Source organism: Nomascus leucogenys, chromosome 4 (assembly GCF_006542625.1).
Source record: "Nomascus leucogenys isolate Asia chromosome 4, Asia_NLE_v1, whole genome shotgun sequence".
Lineage (NCBI taxonomy): Eukaryota > Metazoa > Chordata > Mammalia > Primates > Hylobatidae > Nomascus > Nomascus leucogenys.
Genome location: NC_044384.1, coordinates 77,847,197 through 77,861,553, shown reverse-complemented (window position 1 = coordinate 77,861,553; position 14,357 = coordinate 77,847,197). Strand labels below are relative to the sequence as shown.

Here is a 14,357-nt window from a genome sequence, read left to right as displayed (position 1 = left end):
TCAAGCAATGAGTTACATTTGAAACCCCACAATACATTTAAGTTCCTGAGGTGATATTCTTACCTCTTTAGAAGTCAATTATTTAATAAAAATAAAACATTCTCAGAAATGTAATATTTGAATGAGGAAGGCTAAAGGGAAATGTTAGAATTTTTGGAACTTGCTGGTCAAACCTTACTAATGACATTCGGTTTACTCACTTGTTCCCCTTGCATTTTCTCTACCACATTCCAATGCAAACATACTTGTTAAACGGGGACACCAGCAAGCCCACAAAAAAGTACATGTTTATGCCTCTTGTGGGCACATAGGCATTAGAAGGAGAAATTTACTCAGAAGTAAATGGGGTGTGGCTAGTTTTTATATAAAGGACGTAAGTAATTAATTTAGAATTATAGTATAAATTTACTTTTGAATAGACCTTTTTATTTTTTTTTCAAATATGGTGGCTGTTTCTAATATGACTTAAATCCACAATGGTTTAAATAATGCAAAAATAAAAGAAATTTTGTGCAGATTTGTTTCCTGCCTTGTTTCTTGCCATTTGCTGTGTGTCCAACTCCTCTGATGAGGTCAGAATGTCTGATTTCGTTTCTTTTTTTTTTTTTTAAAGATAGATACAAATGATTTATTTTATTTCTGGAAAAACATTTTACAATTTCACTGAATCTCTCCGAGGTTGGCATTTTTCTTCTATTTTGCCCTTCTTTTTATTATTATTATTATTATACTTTAAGTTTTAGGGTACATGTGCACAATGTGCAGGTTTGTTACATATGTATCCATGTGCCATGTTGGTGTGCTGTACCCATTAACTCATCATTTAGCATTAGGTATATCTCCTAATGCTGTTCCTCCCCCTCCCCCCACCCCATGACAGTCTCTCCCCCTCCCCTCACCCCACAACAGTGTGATGTTCCTCTTCCTGTGTCCATGTGTTCTCATTGTTCAATTCCCACCTATGAGTGAGAACATGTGGTGTTTGGTTTTCTGTCCTTGCGATAGTTTACTGAGAATGATGGTTTCCAGTTTCATCCATGTCCCTACAAAGGACATGAACTCATCATTTTTTATAGCTGCATAGTATTCCATGGTGTATATGTGCCACATTTTCTTAATCCAGTCTATCGTTGTTGGACATTTGGGTTGGTTCCAAGTCTTTGCTATTGTGAATAGTGCCGCAATAAGCATACATGTGCATGTGTCTTTATAGCAGCATGATTTATAGTCCTTTGGGTATATACCCAGTAATGGGATGGCTGGGTCAAATGGTATTTCTAGTTCTACATCCCTGAGGAATCGCCACACTGACTTCCACAATGGTTGAACTAGTTTACAGTCCCACCAACAGTGTAAAAGTGTTCGTATTTCTCCACATCCTCTCCAGCACCTGTTGTTTCCTGACTTTTGAATGATGGCCATTCTAACTGGTGTGAGATGGTATCTCATTGTGGTTTTGATTTGCATTTCTCTGATGGCCAGTGATGATGAGCATTTTTTCATGTGTTTTTTGGCTGCATAAATGTCTTCTTTTGAGAAGTGTCTGTTCATGTCCTTCACCCACTTTTTGATGGGGTTGTTTTTTTCTTGTAAATTTGTTTGAGTTCATTGTAGATTCTGGATATTAGCCCTTTGTCAGATGAGTAGGTTGCCAAAATTTTCTCCCATTTTGTAGGTTGCCTGTTCACTCTGATGGTAGTTTCTTTTGCTGTGCAGAAGTTCTTTAATTAGATCCCATTTGTCAATTTTGGCTTTTGTTGCTATTGCTTTTGATGTTTTAGACATGAAGTCCTTGCCCATGCCTATGTCCTGAATGGTATTTCCTAGGTTTTCTTCTAGGGTTTTTATGGTTTTAGGTCTAACATGTAAATCTTTAATCCATCTTGAATTAATTTTTGTATAAGGTGTAAGGAAGGGATCCAGTTTCAGCTTTCTACATATGGCTAGCCAGTTTTCCCAGCACCATTTATTAAATAGGGAATCCTTTCCCCATTTCTTGTTTTTGTCAGGTTTGTCAAAGATCAGATAGTTGTAGATATGTGGCATTATTTCTGAGGGCTCTGTTCTGTTCCATGGATCTATGTCTCTGTTTTGGTACCAGTACCATGCTGTTTTGGTTACTGTAGCCTTGTAGTATAGTTTGAAGTTGGGTAGCGTGATGCCTCCAGCTTTGTTGTTTTGGCTTAGGATTGACTTGGCAATGTGGGCTCCTTTTTGGTTCCGTATGAACTTTAAAGTAGTTTTTTCCAATTCTGTGAAGAAAGTCATTGGTAGCTTGATGGGGATGGCATTGAATCTATCAATTACCTTGAGCAGTATGGCCATTTTCATGATATTGATTCTTCCAACCCATGAGCATGGAATGTTCTTCCATTTGTTTGTATCCTCTTTTATTTCATTGAGCAGTGGTTTGTAGTTCTCCTTGAAGAGATCCTTCACGTCCCTTGTAAGTTGGATTCCTAGGTATTTTATTCTCTTTGATGCAATTGTGAATGGGAGTTCACTCATGATTTGGCTCTCTGTCTGATTGGTGTGCAAGAATGCTTGTGATTTTTGTACATTGATTTTGTATCCTGAGACTTTGCTGAAGTTGCTAATCAGCTTAAGGAGATTTTGGCCTGAGACAATGGGGTTTTCTAGACAAATTGTCCCTGTTTGCAGATTTACTTTTAAATAAAAGTATAATCGTCTCTCTGTGTCTCTGCTATGCATCTGCAGATTTAACCAACCACAGATAAATATTTGTAAAAGTAATAATAACAATTCAACAATAAAAAGTAATACAAATTTAAAAATTCAGTATAATAATAACTCTTTACACAGCATTTACATTGTGTTAGGTATTAGAAGTAATCTAGAGATGATTTAAAGTATATGTGAGGATTTGCATGGGTTATATGCAAATATGATTATATACTATGCATCAATATCTAGATCCAATAATCTGTTCTATTGATTTATGTGTCTCTTTTTCCCAATACCACACTTATGTGGACTATCATAAGCTATAGAAAGTCATGAAATCAGGTAATATGCATGCTTCAACTTTATTATCTTTATTGGCTTTGCCATTCCATGTGAATTTATAATCACTGTATTCATATTTATTTTTTTAAAAAGGCTGCTTGGATTTTAATTGTGATTGCAAGGAATCTTCAGAGAAGTCAACATAAAGTCTCTCAATTCATGAATATAATATTTCTCTACACTAATTTCAATTATTAAAACTTCATTAATCAGGATTCTATGTTTTTCAGCACTTTTAAGACACATATCTTAAATACGTTCAAAGAGCTAAATGAAATCTTGAACAAGAAACTAAAGGAAGCTAGGAAAAAGATATTTCAAGAAATAGTAAACTATTAATAAAGAAATAGAAATTATAGAAAGTAATGGGTTAGAAATTCTGGAACAGAAACCAAAAATAGATAAGATAGACTATGGAAAGTAATGGTTCAGATTTCTTGACTTTTAAGTATTGGTATTTTTTACAATTAAAAAAAACTTTTATATTCATTGTTGCATCACAGAAGAATAACAGCCTGTGAGGTAGATTAAAGGATTTTTTCTGCTTGTGAATGAAGATCAGACCATGGCAGGTTTATAACCATCTGGCTATTAACAAAGCCAGCATTATAACTGGTCTTATGTTAAAATGTTATTCACATCCCTACATCTCTGAATTCCTGGATCAAAAAGAATATTTTGGGTCACTTTATAAGTGAGTATAAACGAACAAATTTTGAAAATATATTGGTCGCTCTTGAAGTATCAGCAGAATGTAGAAATTAACTATTTAAAGAAATAACTGCAATCGCACATATATGTACATATGTTTGGGCCCAATTTGGCAACTTACAGGAAGAAATTTCATACTTAGATGCTGTGGCACATTCTCAGCACTTTCAAGATGATTTTTAATACTTTATTTTTATTATAACATTTATTAGCTTTTGAATGATGGTTTGTAGAGCTCACTGTGTCTACCCCCATAATAAGAAAGGAAACATTATTTACTTAATAATGACTGTAACAAAGACAGGGCCTGGTAAATAGTTGACACTCAATATCCTTTGGTTAAGGGAGTGACTTTGATCAAGGTGATTCAAGTTATACCTTGTAAGAATTATGCTAACTTTATTGTCAATTCTGGGCACACGTGATAGAACATATTTATTAGAAAGTGATCATTTAAGCCAGCTAGGAGGAGAATGAAAAGAATAGGAAAGAAACTAATGCTGAATACATTCCTTGTGTCAAGCATCAAGTTGGTAGGATTCTATGTAGCATTCGATGTAATCTAATACATTACAGCTCTGTAAAATAAGTACACTGGCATTATATAAACTAAATTTTCACAGAACATGAAACTGGGATTCAAGGAATAGCAATAATGTTCTCAAAGCCACAATTAAAGCCACCCAATTACATTTAATGTAATCAAAGCCACACTTGATTGGCATTCAGTTGCTAATCAAATACTCTTCTCTGTACAATCCAGGTAACTTACTGGAAAAACATATCCTTGCAATATACTTGGTGTTAATGATCCTCTAGGAGTCTTCTCCTAAATACTCACATCATGTCTATAATATGACACATTTTTCATTAATTTTTCTTTTAGGTTGAATTTTTTTTCTTCCTCTCTCTCTGTCTCTATCTCTCTCTCCTATCTCCTCTCTCTTTTCCATTTCCATATTCGATCCTTAAATAAATTTTTGATTATGTCATATATTTTATCAATTACTATCACAATATTATAATACTTTTCTGTTTATGCTTTTACCAGTATACTGATGCTCCTCAATGAATGACGGGTGTACATCCTGATAAACCCATCATAAAGTCAAAAATCACAAAGTGAAACATCATACATTGGGGACTATCTGTGTTGCCTCTGTCTACTGTAATAATAGCAGCAAGAATTATAGTAGTAGTAGCAATAGTAATAATAGTAGTAGTAAACATTAATGAGTATCTATTTTGATACATAGATTGAATTAAGTATTCTTCATGACAGTATTTAATCCATTCAATTACTTTAAATGAAGTGTTAGCACTCCAATTACACAAATGATGAATGTGATGTATAAAGTTAATTAACTTCACCCAAAACTTTTGAACAAATAGTAAATTAGGATTCTCCAGAGAAAAAATGAACAAATGGAATAAATACAGAATATAGAAAGAGATTTATTATGAGGGGTTGGCTCATGTGATTATGGAGGCTGAGAAGACCCAAGATCTGCCCTCTGCATGCTGGAGGCCTAGGAATGCTGGTAGTGTACTTTCATTTCAAATCCAAAGGCCTGAGAACAGAAGCACCAGTGGTGTAAGTCCAAGTCCAACTCCAAAAGTCTGAGGATTAGTTGTGCAGATATCCCAAGGCAGAAGATGGGTGACCCAGCTGAAACAGGGAGAACAAACTCAAATTCATCCTTACTCTGCCTTTTGTTTATATTCAGGCCCCCAACAGATTGGATGATGCTCACCTGCATTGCTGAGGGTGATCTTCACTCAGTCTACCAATTCAAAGGCTGATTCCTTCTGGAAACAACTTCACATACATGCTCATACATAATGTTTTACCAGATGTCTGAAAACTATGGAGGTTCCTCAAAAAACTGAAAATAGAACTATAACATGATCTAGCAATTCCACTGCTGGGTATGTATTCAAAACAAAGGAAATCAATATATTGAAGAGATATCTGCACTCCAATGTTTACTGGAGCACTATTCACAGTAGCCAAGACATGAAATCAACCTGTGTCCACTGACAAATAAATGAATTTTTAAAATGATACACATACACATGGAATATTATTCAGTCATAAAATAATTAAATTCTAGGCTGGGCGTGGTGGCTCACGCCTATAATCCTAGCACTTTGGGAGACCGAGCTGGTGGATTACCTGAGGTCAGGAGTTCAAGACCAATCTGGCCAACAGGCGAAACCCCATCTCTACTAAAAATACAAAAATTAGCTGGGCGTGGTGGTGGGCACCTGTTGTCCCAGCTACTCAGGAGGCTGAGTCAGAAGAATCATTTGAACCCAGGGGAAGGAGGTTTCAGTGAGCTAAGATCGTGCCACTGCACTCCAGCCTGGGCAACAAAGCAAGACTCCATCTCAAAAAATAATAATAATAAAATAATAATAATAATCAAATTCTGTCATTGGCAGCAACATGAGTGGAACCAGAGGACATTATGTCAACTGAAATATGCCAGGAACAGAAATCCAAATATCACATGTTCTCACTCATATGTAGAAGCTAAAAAATATCTCTTCGAGGTAGACAACATCTCTACCTGGTGGTTTTCAGAGGCTAAGAGTAGTGGGGAGAGGAAGATAAAAAGAGGTTGGTTAAAGGATACAAAAGTAAAGTTAAATAGAAAAGAGTAAGTTCTAGTGTTCAACAGCACAATAGGGTGACTATAGTTAACAGTAATGAGTTGTATATTTCAAAATGGCTAGAAGAGAAGATTTGGAACGATCACCACACACAAAAAAATGATAAATGTTTCAGGTAAGTGATATCCCAATTACCCAGATTTGATCATTACACATTGTACGGGTTTTTTTAATTTTTATTTTTATTTTAAGTTCTGGGGTACATGTGCAGGACATGCATGGTTGTTACATAGGTAAACATGTGCCATGGTGGTTTGCTGCACCTATCAACCATTCATCTAGGTATTAAGTCCAGCATGCGTTAGCAACCTTTTCTAATGCTCTTCCTCCCCTAACCCCACACCCCGACAGGCCCCAGGTGTGTTTTCCCCTAAAACCCCATCATCTCAGCCCAAATTATACACATTGTATGTTTATGTCAAAATATCATATGTACCCTATAAATATGTACAGCTATTATGTATCCATAAAAATTAAAAACAATTTAAAAAAATAATAAATTTGTGAGGTAATAGATATCCTAATTACCCTGATTTTATCCTTACACATTGGATGCATGTGTCAAAATAACACATGCACCCCAGAAATGCAATCATCATGCAGCAATAAAACAAAACATATTACAATGAAACAAATATTACAACAAACATTACAATAAAACAAACCATTAACATAAACTATTAACAAAAAATGGTTACTAGTCAGCAACATGAAAAGATATAAAAAGAAAGCCAACAAAATCACAAAAATAAAATATATATTATTTTTATAAAATCCTGTTTTATAAAAACAGTTTTATAAAATCCTCTGAGGGATAGCATAAATACTAGACTAGACAAAATCGAGTTTAGAATGAATATATATAAGTTAGAATTTTAAAATATTCAAAATACAGCTTAGAGAACAAAGAAATGGAAATCATGGAAGACAAAACAGGCAGGATACATTGAGAAACTCAAATGATTGTGTAAACTCCATATGGAAAGAATAGCAAGAACAAGAAAAAAAAATGTTCAAACAGAAAATTGATAAAATTTTGCCAAACTGAAGAAAATTAAGTCCTTGGATTGAAGAACTCCACCAATCTGGGGTAGAATACATTTTAAAATTTCTAATATTGGATCACTTTGTTGGGGAAGTTGAAAAAGCAAGGCCAAGAACATACTTTTTAGATGCCAGGGACATAAATATACGAAGTAGTAAAAATCAGCCTGAAAAAACTCATCCTTTGATCAGACAGAAAAAATAAGTCAGCAGATGGTGAACATTTATCCTAAAAAGACTGAGAGAAAATAAATTATCAATAGAGATTTCTATACCCAGATAAACTGTCAATCAAGTTTCTTGCAAGATCAAGACAACATCAACTATACAAAAATTGAACACTAGTTTAATATTCAGACGTACACTGAAAGTGTTTCAGCAGAGGGAGAGGATACAATTTATCTGATTGGGATTTGGAAGAAGAAATCCAGCATGTTTTGCTCTTTTCTTTCTCTTTCTGCTTCTCTGTGGCAGAAGTGCCTTCTGTCGTTTGGTCCAGCTTTATTTATGTGATAAGGATAATGGCAGAGGATTTGCATGTATAAAGGAAAAACCTATAATCTTGGGATGCTTATTAGATTAGGTTCCCCAGAAGCAAGCCTAAAGAAATTGATTTTAATTCATGCAGTTTATATGCAAGTTAACAGCAGAAAGCACTGATGAGGTGACAGGAAAGTGAGTCTGAGAAGGAAAGGAGGCCGATAAAGGGTTTCTTTTTTTTTTTTTTAAAGTGTAGTGCTTTTATTAATTTTTTTCTTTGCCTCTTTATCTATGTAATCAGTGGTAAGTTGTCACTGGTTTAAAATAATGGGTTATGTTGTGAATATGCCAAAAATAATAAAATAAATTAATGGGTTATAAAATATTAAATACAAGCCTTATGGTAACCTGAAATAAAAAAGCATACAACGGGGCTGGGAGTGGTGGATCCCACTTGTTTTTTTTTTTTTTTAATTATACTTTAAGTTTTAGGGTACATGTGCACAACGTGCAGATTTGTTACATATGTATACATGTGCCATGTTGGTGTGCTATATCCATTAACTCGTCATTTACATTAGGTATATCTCCTAATGCTATCCCTACCCCCTTCCCCCACCACAACAGGCCCCTATGCAGCCAAAAGACACATGAAAAAATGCTCATCATCACTGGCCATCAGAGAAATGCAAATCAAACTACAATGAGATACCATCTTGCACCAGTTAGAATGGCAATCATTTAAAAAGTCAGGGAACAACAGGTGCTGGAGAGGATGTGAAGAAATAGGAACACTTTTACCCTATTGGTGAGACTGTAAACTAGTTCAACTATTATGGAAGTCAGTGTGGTGATTTCTCAGGGATCTAGAACTAGAAATACCATTTGACCCAGCCATCCCATTACTGGGTATATACCCACTGGAGTATAAATCATGCTGCTATAAAGACACATGTACACATATGTTTATTGCGGCACTATTCACAATAGCAAAGACTTGGAACCAACCCAAATGTCCATCAGTGATAGACTGGATTAAGAAAATGTGGCACATATACACTGTGTAATACTATGCAGCCATAAAAAATGATGAGTTCATGTCCTTTGTAGGGACATGGATGAAGGTGGAAACCATCATTCTCAGCAAACTATCACAAGGACAAAAAACCAAACACTGCATATTCTCACTCATAGGTGGGAATTGAACAATGAGAACACTTGGACACAGGAAGGGGAATAAAGGGTTTCTTTAGTGAGTAGGTTATGCCTGAAGAAAACTGGGCCTTAATCTACTGGGAACCACTGGAAAACTATCAAATATGTCTCAAAGTTATACCACCTGAAAAATTAGGAATTGGATTCTTATCATTCTACTTCCATCTATCATGTACTGATTGCCGACACCAGAGAAATTAAAATGTTCCACACATGAGCTGAACCTACTTTTACAGCAAATTCTAAGCCCTAAGTCTGCAAAACGCAAATTTCACATTCTTTATTTCACAATAAATATTGGCCTGCACATGGACAACCCAAGTGAAGAGGGGATGGATAGAACACTAACAATGTTTGCTAGGAAATAGTAATTTGAGAGAGAAAAGAAGCCCATCCACCCATTTACCTGAATCAAATTTTTGAATTGAATATAAATATGAAGGAATAGTCTAATCTTCATTTCTCTGATACCTATGTTATATTTATCAGTTGATTGTAGACACAAGAAAGTAAAACAGGGATTATGTTTATCAATCTACAAATTCAGTTGCTATCAGATATAACAAGTTATAAAATAGAAAGTAGAAAAATGAATAAAAAAACAAAACAAATATTTGACATATATTACACATCAATAATACAGTAAATATAAATAGATTAACACACTGCTCATGTATGTAATAACAACTTAATAAAACTGGGGGAGAAAAAAGGCATGACAGCAATTACCACAAATAAACATGTATGTGACTCAACATGACAAACTCTATCACTGGATGCTGTTTAATTGCTTCTTCCCTAGATAAGTGAGATAAAGGAAAGCTATTGCCCTCATAGGGACCCTGTTCCCCAGAGAGTTCCATACTTGTAGACTTTTCTCCTGGCTGCCAGTCATTAGGCTCTGAAATCATAGTATGGCTCCACATGATATTATTTAAAATGGATAAGACTCTAACCAGAGCCACTTTTATCCTCATTCATCCAAATGCATGCTAATACTTTTAGTGCACAATCTGGTCTTTCCTGAAACTGAGACTATTGCTGTGATTCTGCAACCAAAGGCAGAAAAAAACTTCCCAAGATAAAAATTGCATTGGTTCGTGCTGAAGGGATAACAACTTACTAAGATCTGTATAGGTCCACTGTCATTTTCTCTGTATAGATACAATTGTGTGAAGTTGTGGGAGAAAACATTTTCTCATTTCTATTCCACAAATGAGGAAACTGAGCTCAGCAGAAGACAAATAAGTTTTTCAAGTTCACAGAAAAACCCATGGTACATGCAAAACCTGAACCCAGACTTTCACAGCACAACAAAATGATACAACATAGAAAAACGACAAATGTTTGAGTTAGCACTCCATGTTAATAATTCTTTCTCCACCTCTTTATGCCTCAAAAAACTTGAACATTTCTGAAAAGTACATGATAGAGAATTTCTCCAATGTTATTTAGGCATTCTTCCAAGGATGAATTTCTGATTTCAGACTCACAATTGAGAACTGCCTTTTTCTTCTTTTCAAAGAGTAAGGTAAGCTTCTATATTCAATACATACTTTTGGTGAAATATGTAATTGTTGCAAAAGCAGTGTGGCAGCTACGTCTTGTATGAATTTTTGAGCTCAGATCTACTTGTTTGAACATTTTTTCTAAAACATGGAAGTGGGTCTAGCATTCATTGTTAAAAAAAAAAAAAAGAAAACTTAACCAACAGACAATACAGTGATATTTATGAAATGCCATGCTGCTCTCCCTAAGATGGTAGTAAAATCCTAGGCTGGATGATGCTCTGATTGAGTAGGTGGTAAATATGTCTGGTTTATTATGTGTTGGTTTGTCACTGAAGGAATAGCTCCCCCAAACAGGGTGCAACAACCCTTCAATAGACTTTAGAAAGATTATTACGACGCTACCAAGATCCCTATTCCATTTTTACTATCATTTCCTCACAATCTCACTTTTTCATTACTTGCTAACCTAGAAAATCTGACATTGCAGTGATTAAAGGCACAGAAATTGGAATAGGTTAGACATGGGTTTGAATCTTGAATTTATCTTACTGAGTGTAGAATATGAGGAAGGTACAAAACTCCTCTAATCTCCCAATATTTAACAGCAAATGGGGTTATATATCTGTGTGTATAAATACTCTCTCTCTCTCTCTCTCCGTGCTCTGATATGTATGTCTGTCAATCTATCATCTATCATTCATGAATCAAACTGGATCATAAGTACAAAGGTTAAGCTGCTAGTAACTTTAGAAGATCTGATTTATAAAATTAATGTATTCCAGATATGTGAACTTGAGAATTTAATACTTTCTCTGCTCCTCTGGTGATCCATATATACAAATAGGAAGTTGGCTATGTGATCTGTGAAGATGTCTCAACCATTTCTGATTCTAGAGATAATTTACCTATGATATATAATGTTCACACTCATTATGGCAGCCTTAATAATGTTCCCCAAAGGTGGTCATATCTTAACTCCTCAAACCCATAAACATGTGGCCTTATGTGATTATTTAAAAACTGCATGGTGATTAAATTAACGTGTTGAGATAGTAGGATTATCCTAGATTATCCAGGTAGGTACAGTGAGAACCTTTTAGTCGTCATAGAACATAGTAAATTTTTAAAGAAAAACAATAAAAATTATAGCTCATATAATTATGTAGGTAGTTTTTTGGCAAACAAATAATTTGAATTCTAGAAGTGTCAATTGATGTGTACTGGGGGCAGGAGAAAAATGATAGACAATCAATAGTAGTTATCAGGAAATGAATGTCCTTCTGACAGATTCAAATTCAAATAAAAAGATTTGTGCATAAACACATCTGCAGCCTAGAGTCAGCCCCCGAGACTACGAATCTCCAACCCTCAATATCTGATATCCTGCTAAGTGTTGAGAGTAATGGCAGGAAGAATGTGTCAAGATAAAAGGGGACTGTTTCAATACAAGGTAAAATGTAGTTTGAAAGGGAGAAATTAAACACAACAGGACTTGAAGATCCCTGGGTCCTCATGCCAGTCATTCATCTGGCAAAGAATGGATAGAGTGAGAAATGCTGAAGGAAACAAAAGACTGGACACAGTGTGTAAGAAAACACAGATCAGACAGAGTAAAGCTGCCAACTTCAAAACCCACCCACACCTTGAACCGTGTGTGTCACCTCTACCTTTCCTACACCAACATAGACACCATCATTCTATCCTAATAATAATATTATAGCTAGCACTCATCAGGACTGTGCTGTGTGCCCACATTATGCCAACTGCTGAGCATTATCTCATTTAACTCTCAAAATAATCTCTTGACATAAGTCCTAATATCATCCTCATTTTACTAATGGAAAAAATGAGATTCAAGGAAGTTAGATTAAGACAAGTGTCTCCCAAGTAGTAAATGTTAGGGCTTATTAGTTAATACAAATCTACCTCTTCTTAGAGCCCTGGATTTTATACCCAATGTTATATCTTCTCTGCAGAATTGGCTTTGTTGGTTGCACATGACGTTAATGCTGCATTTATTCCACTTCATCTACTATGCATTTATTTGTGCATTGCTATACTATGCAACTTCATATGTTAAGCTTGGTATAATAGAGAGAATGAGTAAATATAAATTGATTAACATTTAAAATAATTCAAATTCATTAAAAGAATTTTAATTCTTTTAATTTAGGACAGGAACCACCTGATTGTGTCTAAAGCTTGGTTCTATCTACTAGTGCTTGTGTAATCTTGAATAAATTATTCAAACTCTTTTTTTTACCAAGATACTTCATGTATAAATTGGTAATAATAACTAATTAAATAATAGGATTAATGAGAGAATTCTATGAGGATGTACATATAAAGCATCTGGCACAGGACAACTATAAGTGTGTTTAAGATGTTAGATTCAAAAAACATATTATTTGGGAAATAGATTCATTTCAGGCATGTGACGTTGGACAACTCATTATCCTCTTCCTATGACTCCATTTACTCAGACACAAAATTAAGAAGCTGGAAAGATGATCCACGAAGTCTATTACTTTTTTTCTTCAAAAGTCTATTACTGTATAGATAAGTTATCCACTAAATTGTGTTTTCATATCCATAATTTTGATCTAGGAAATATAGAAAACAAATCATTGCTATAATAAAATAACACATACATTTCAGTTTTGCGCAACTCTGTTTTGTTCATCACAGGGTTTTTCCTTTTTATCTCTCCTTGCTACAGAGTATCTTGTGGTTCTAAAATAACATCCATGGAGAATAATACAGAGGTGAGTGAATTCATCCTGCTTGGTCTAACCAATGCCCCAGAACTACAGCTTCCCCTTTTTATCATGTTTACCCTCATCTACCTCATCATTCTGACTGGGAACCTGGGGATGATCATATTAATCCTGCTGGACTCTCATCTCCACACTCCCATGTACTTTTTTCTCGGTAACCTGTCTCTGGTGGACATTGGTTACTCCTCAGCTGTCACTCCAAAGGTTTTAACCGGCTTGCTTATAGAAGACAAAGCCATCTCCTACAGTGCTTGTGCTGCTCAGATGTTCTTTTTTGCAGTCTTTGCCACTGTGGAAAATTATCTCTTGTCCTCAATGGCCTATGACCACTACGCAGCAGTGTGTAACCCCCTACATTATACCACCACCATGACAACACGTGTGTGTGCTTGTCTGGCTATAGGCTGTTATGTCATTGGTTTTCTGAATGCTTCTATCCAAATTGGAGACACATTTCACCTCTCTTTCTGCATGTCCAATGTGATTCCTCACTTTTTCTGTGACAAACCAGCAGTCATTACTCTGACCTGCTCTGAGAAACACATTAGTGAGCTGATTCTTGTTCTTATATCAAGTTTTAATGTCTTTTTTGCACTTCTTGTTATCTTGATTTCCTATCTGTTCATATTGATCACCATTCTTAAGATGCACACAGGTAAGGGATACCAGAAGCCTTTATCCACCTGTGGTTCTCACCTCATTGCCATTTTCTTATTTTATATAACTGTCATCATCATGTACGTACAGCCAAGTTCCAGTCATTCCATGGACACAGACAAAATTGCATCTGTGTTCTACACTATGATCATCCCCATGCTGAATCCTATGGTCTATACCCTGAGGAACAAAGATGTGAAGAATGCATTCATGAAGGTTGTTGAGAAGGCAAAATGTTCTCTAGATTCAGTCTTTTAAT

The 14,357-nt window shown here is 35.2% G+C and overlaps 1 protein-coding gene across 1 annotated transcript; it reads left to right on the top strand.

Annotated features, from left to right (window-relative positions):
- Positions 1 to 13,411: 13,411 nt before the first annotated feature.
- On the top strand, positions 13,412 to 14,357 carry LOC100591363 (olfactory receptor 5B17). The gene has a single exon (XM_003275338.2). The coding sequence runs from the start codon at positions 13,412 to 13,414 to the stop codon at positions 14,354 to 14,356; it is 945 nt and encodes a 314-aa protein (XP_003275386.2). The 3' UTR covers position 14,357.

Bases quoted from the DNA above. Each gene is read 5' to 3' on its own strand.
- LOC100591363 (XM_003275338.2), top strand. From the start codon at position 13,412: ATGGAGAATAATACAGAGGTGAGTGAATTCATCCTGCTTGGTCTAACC.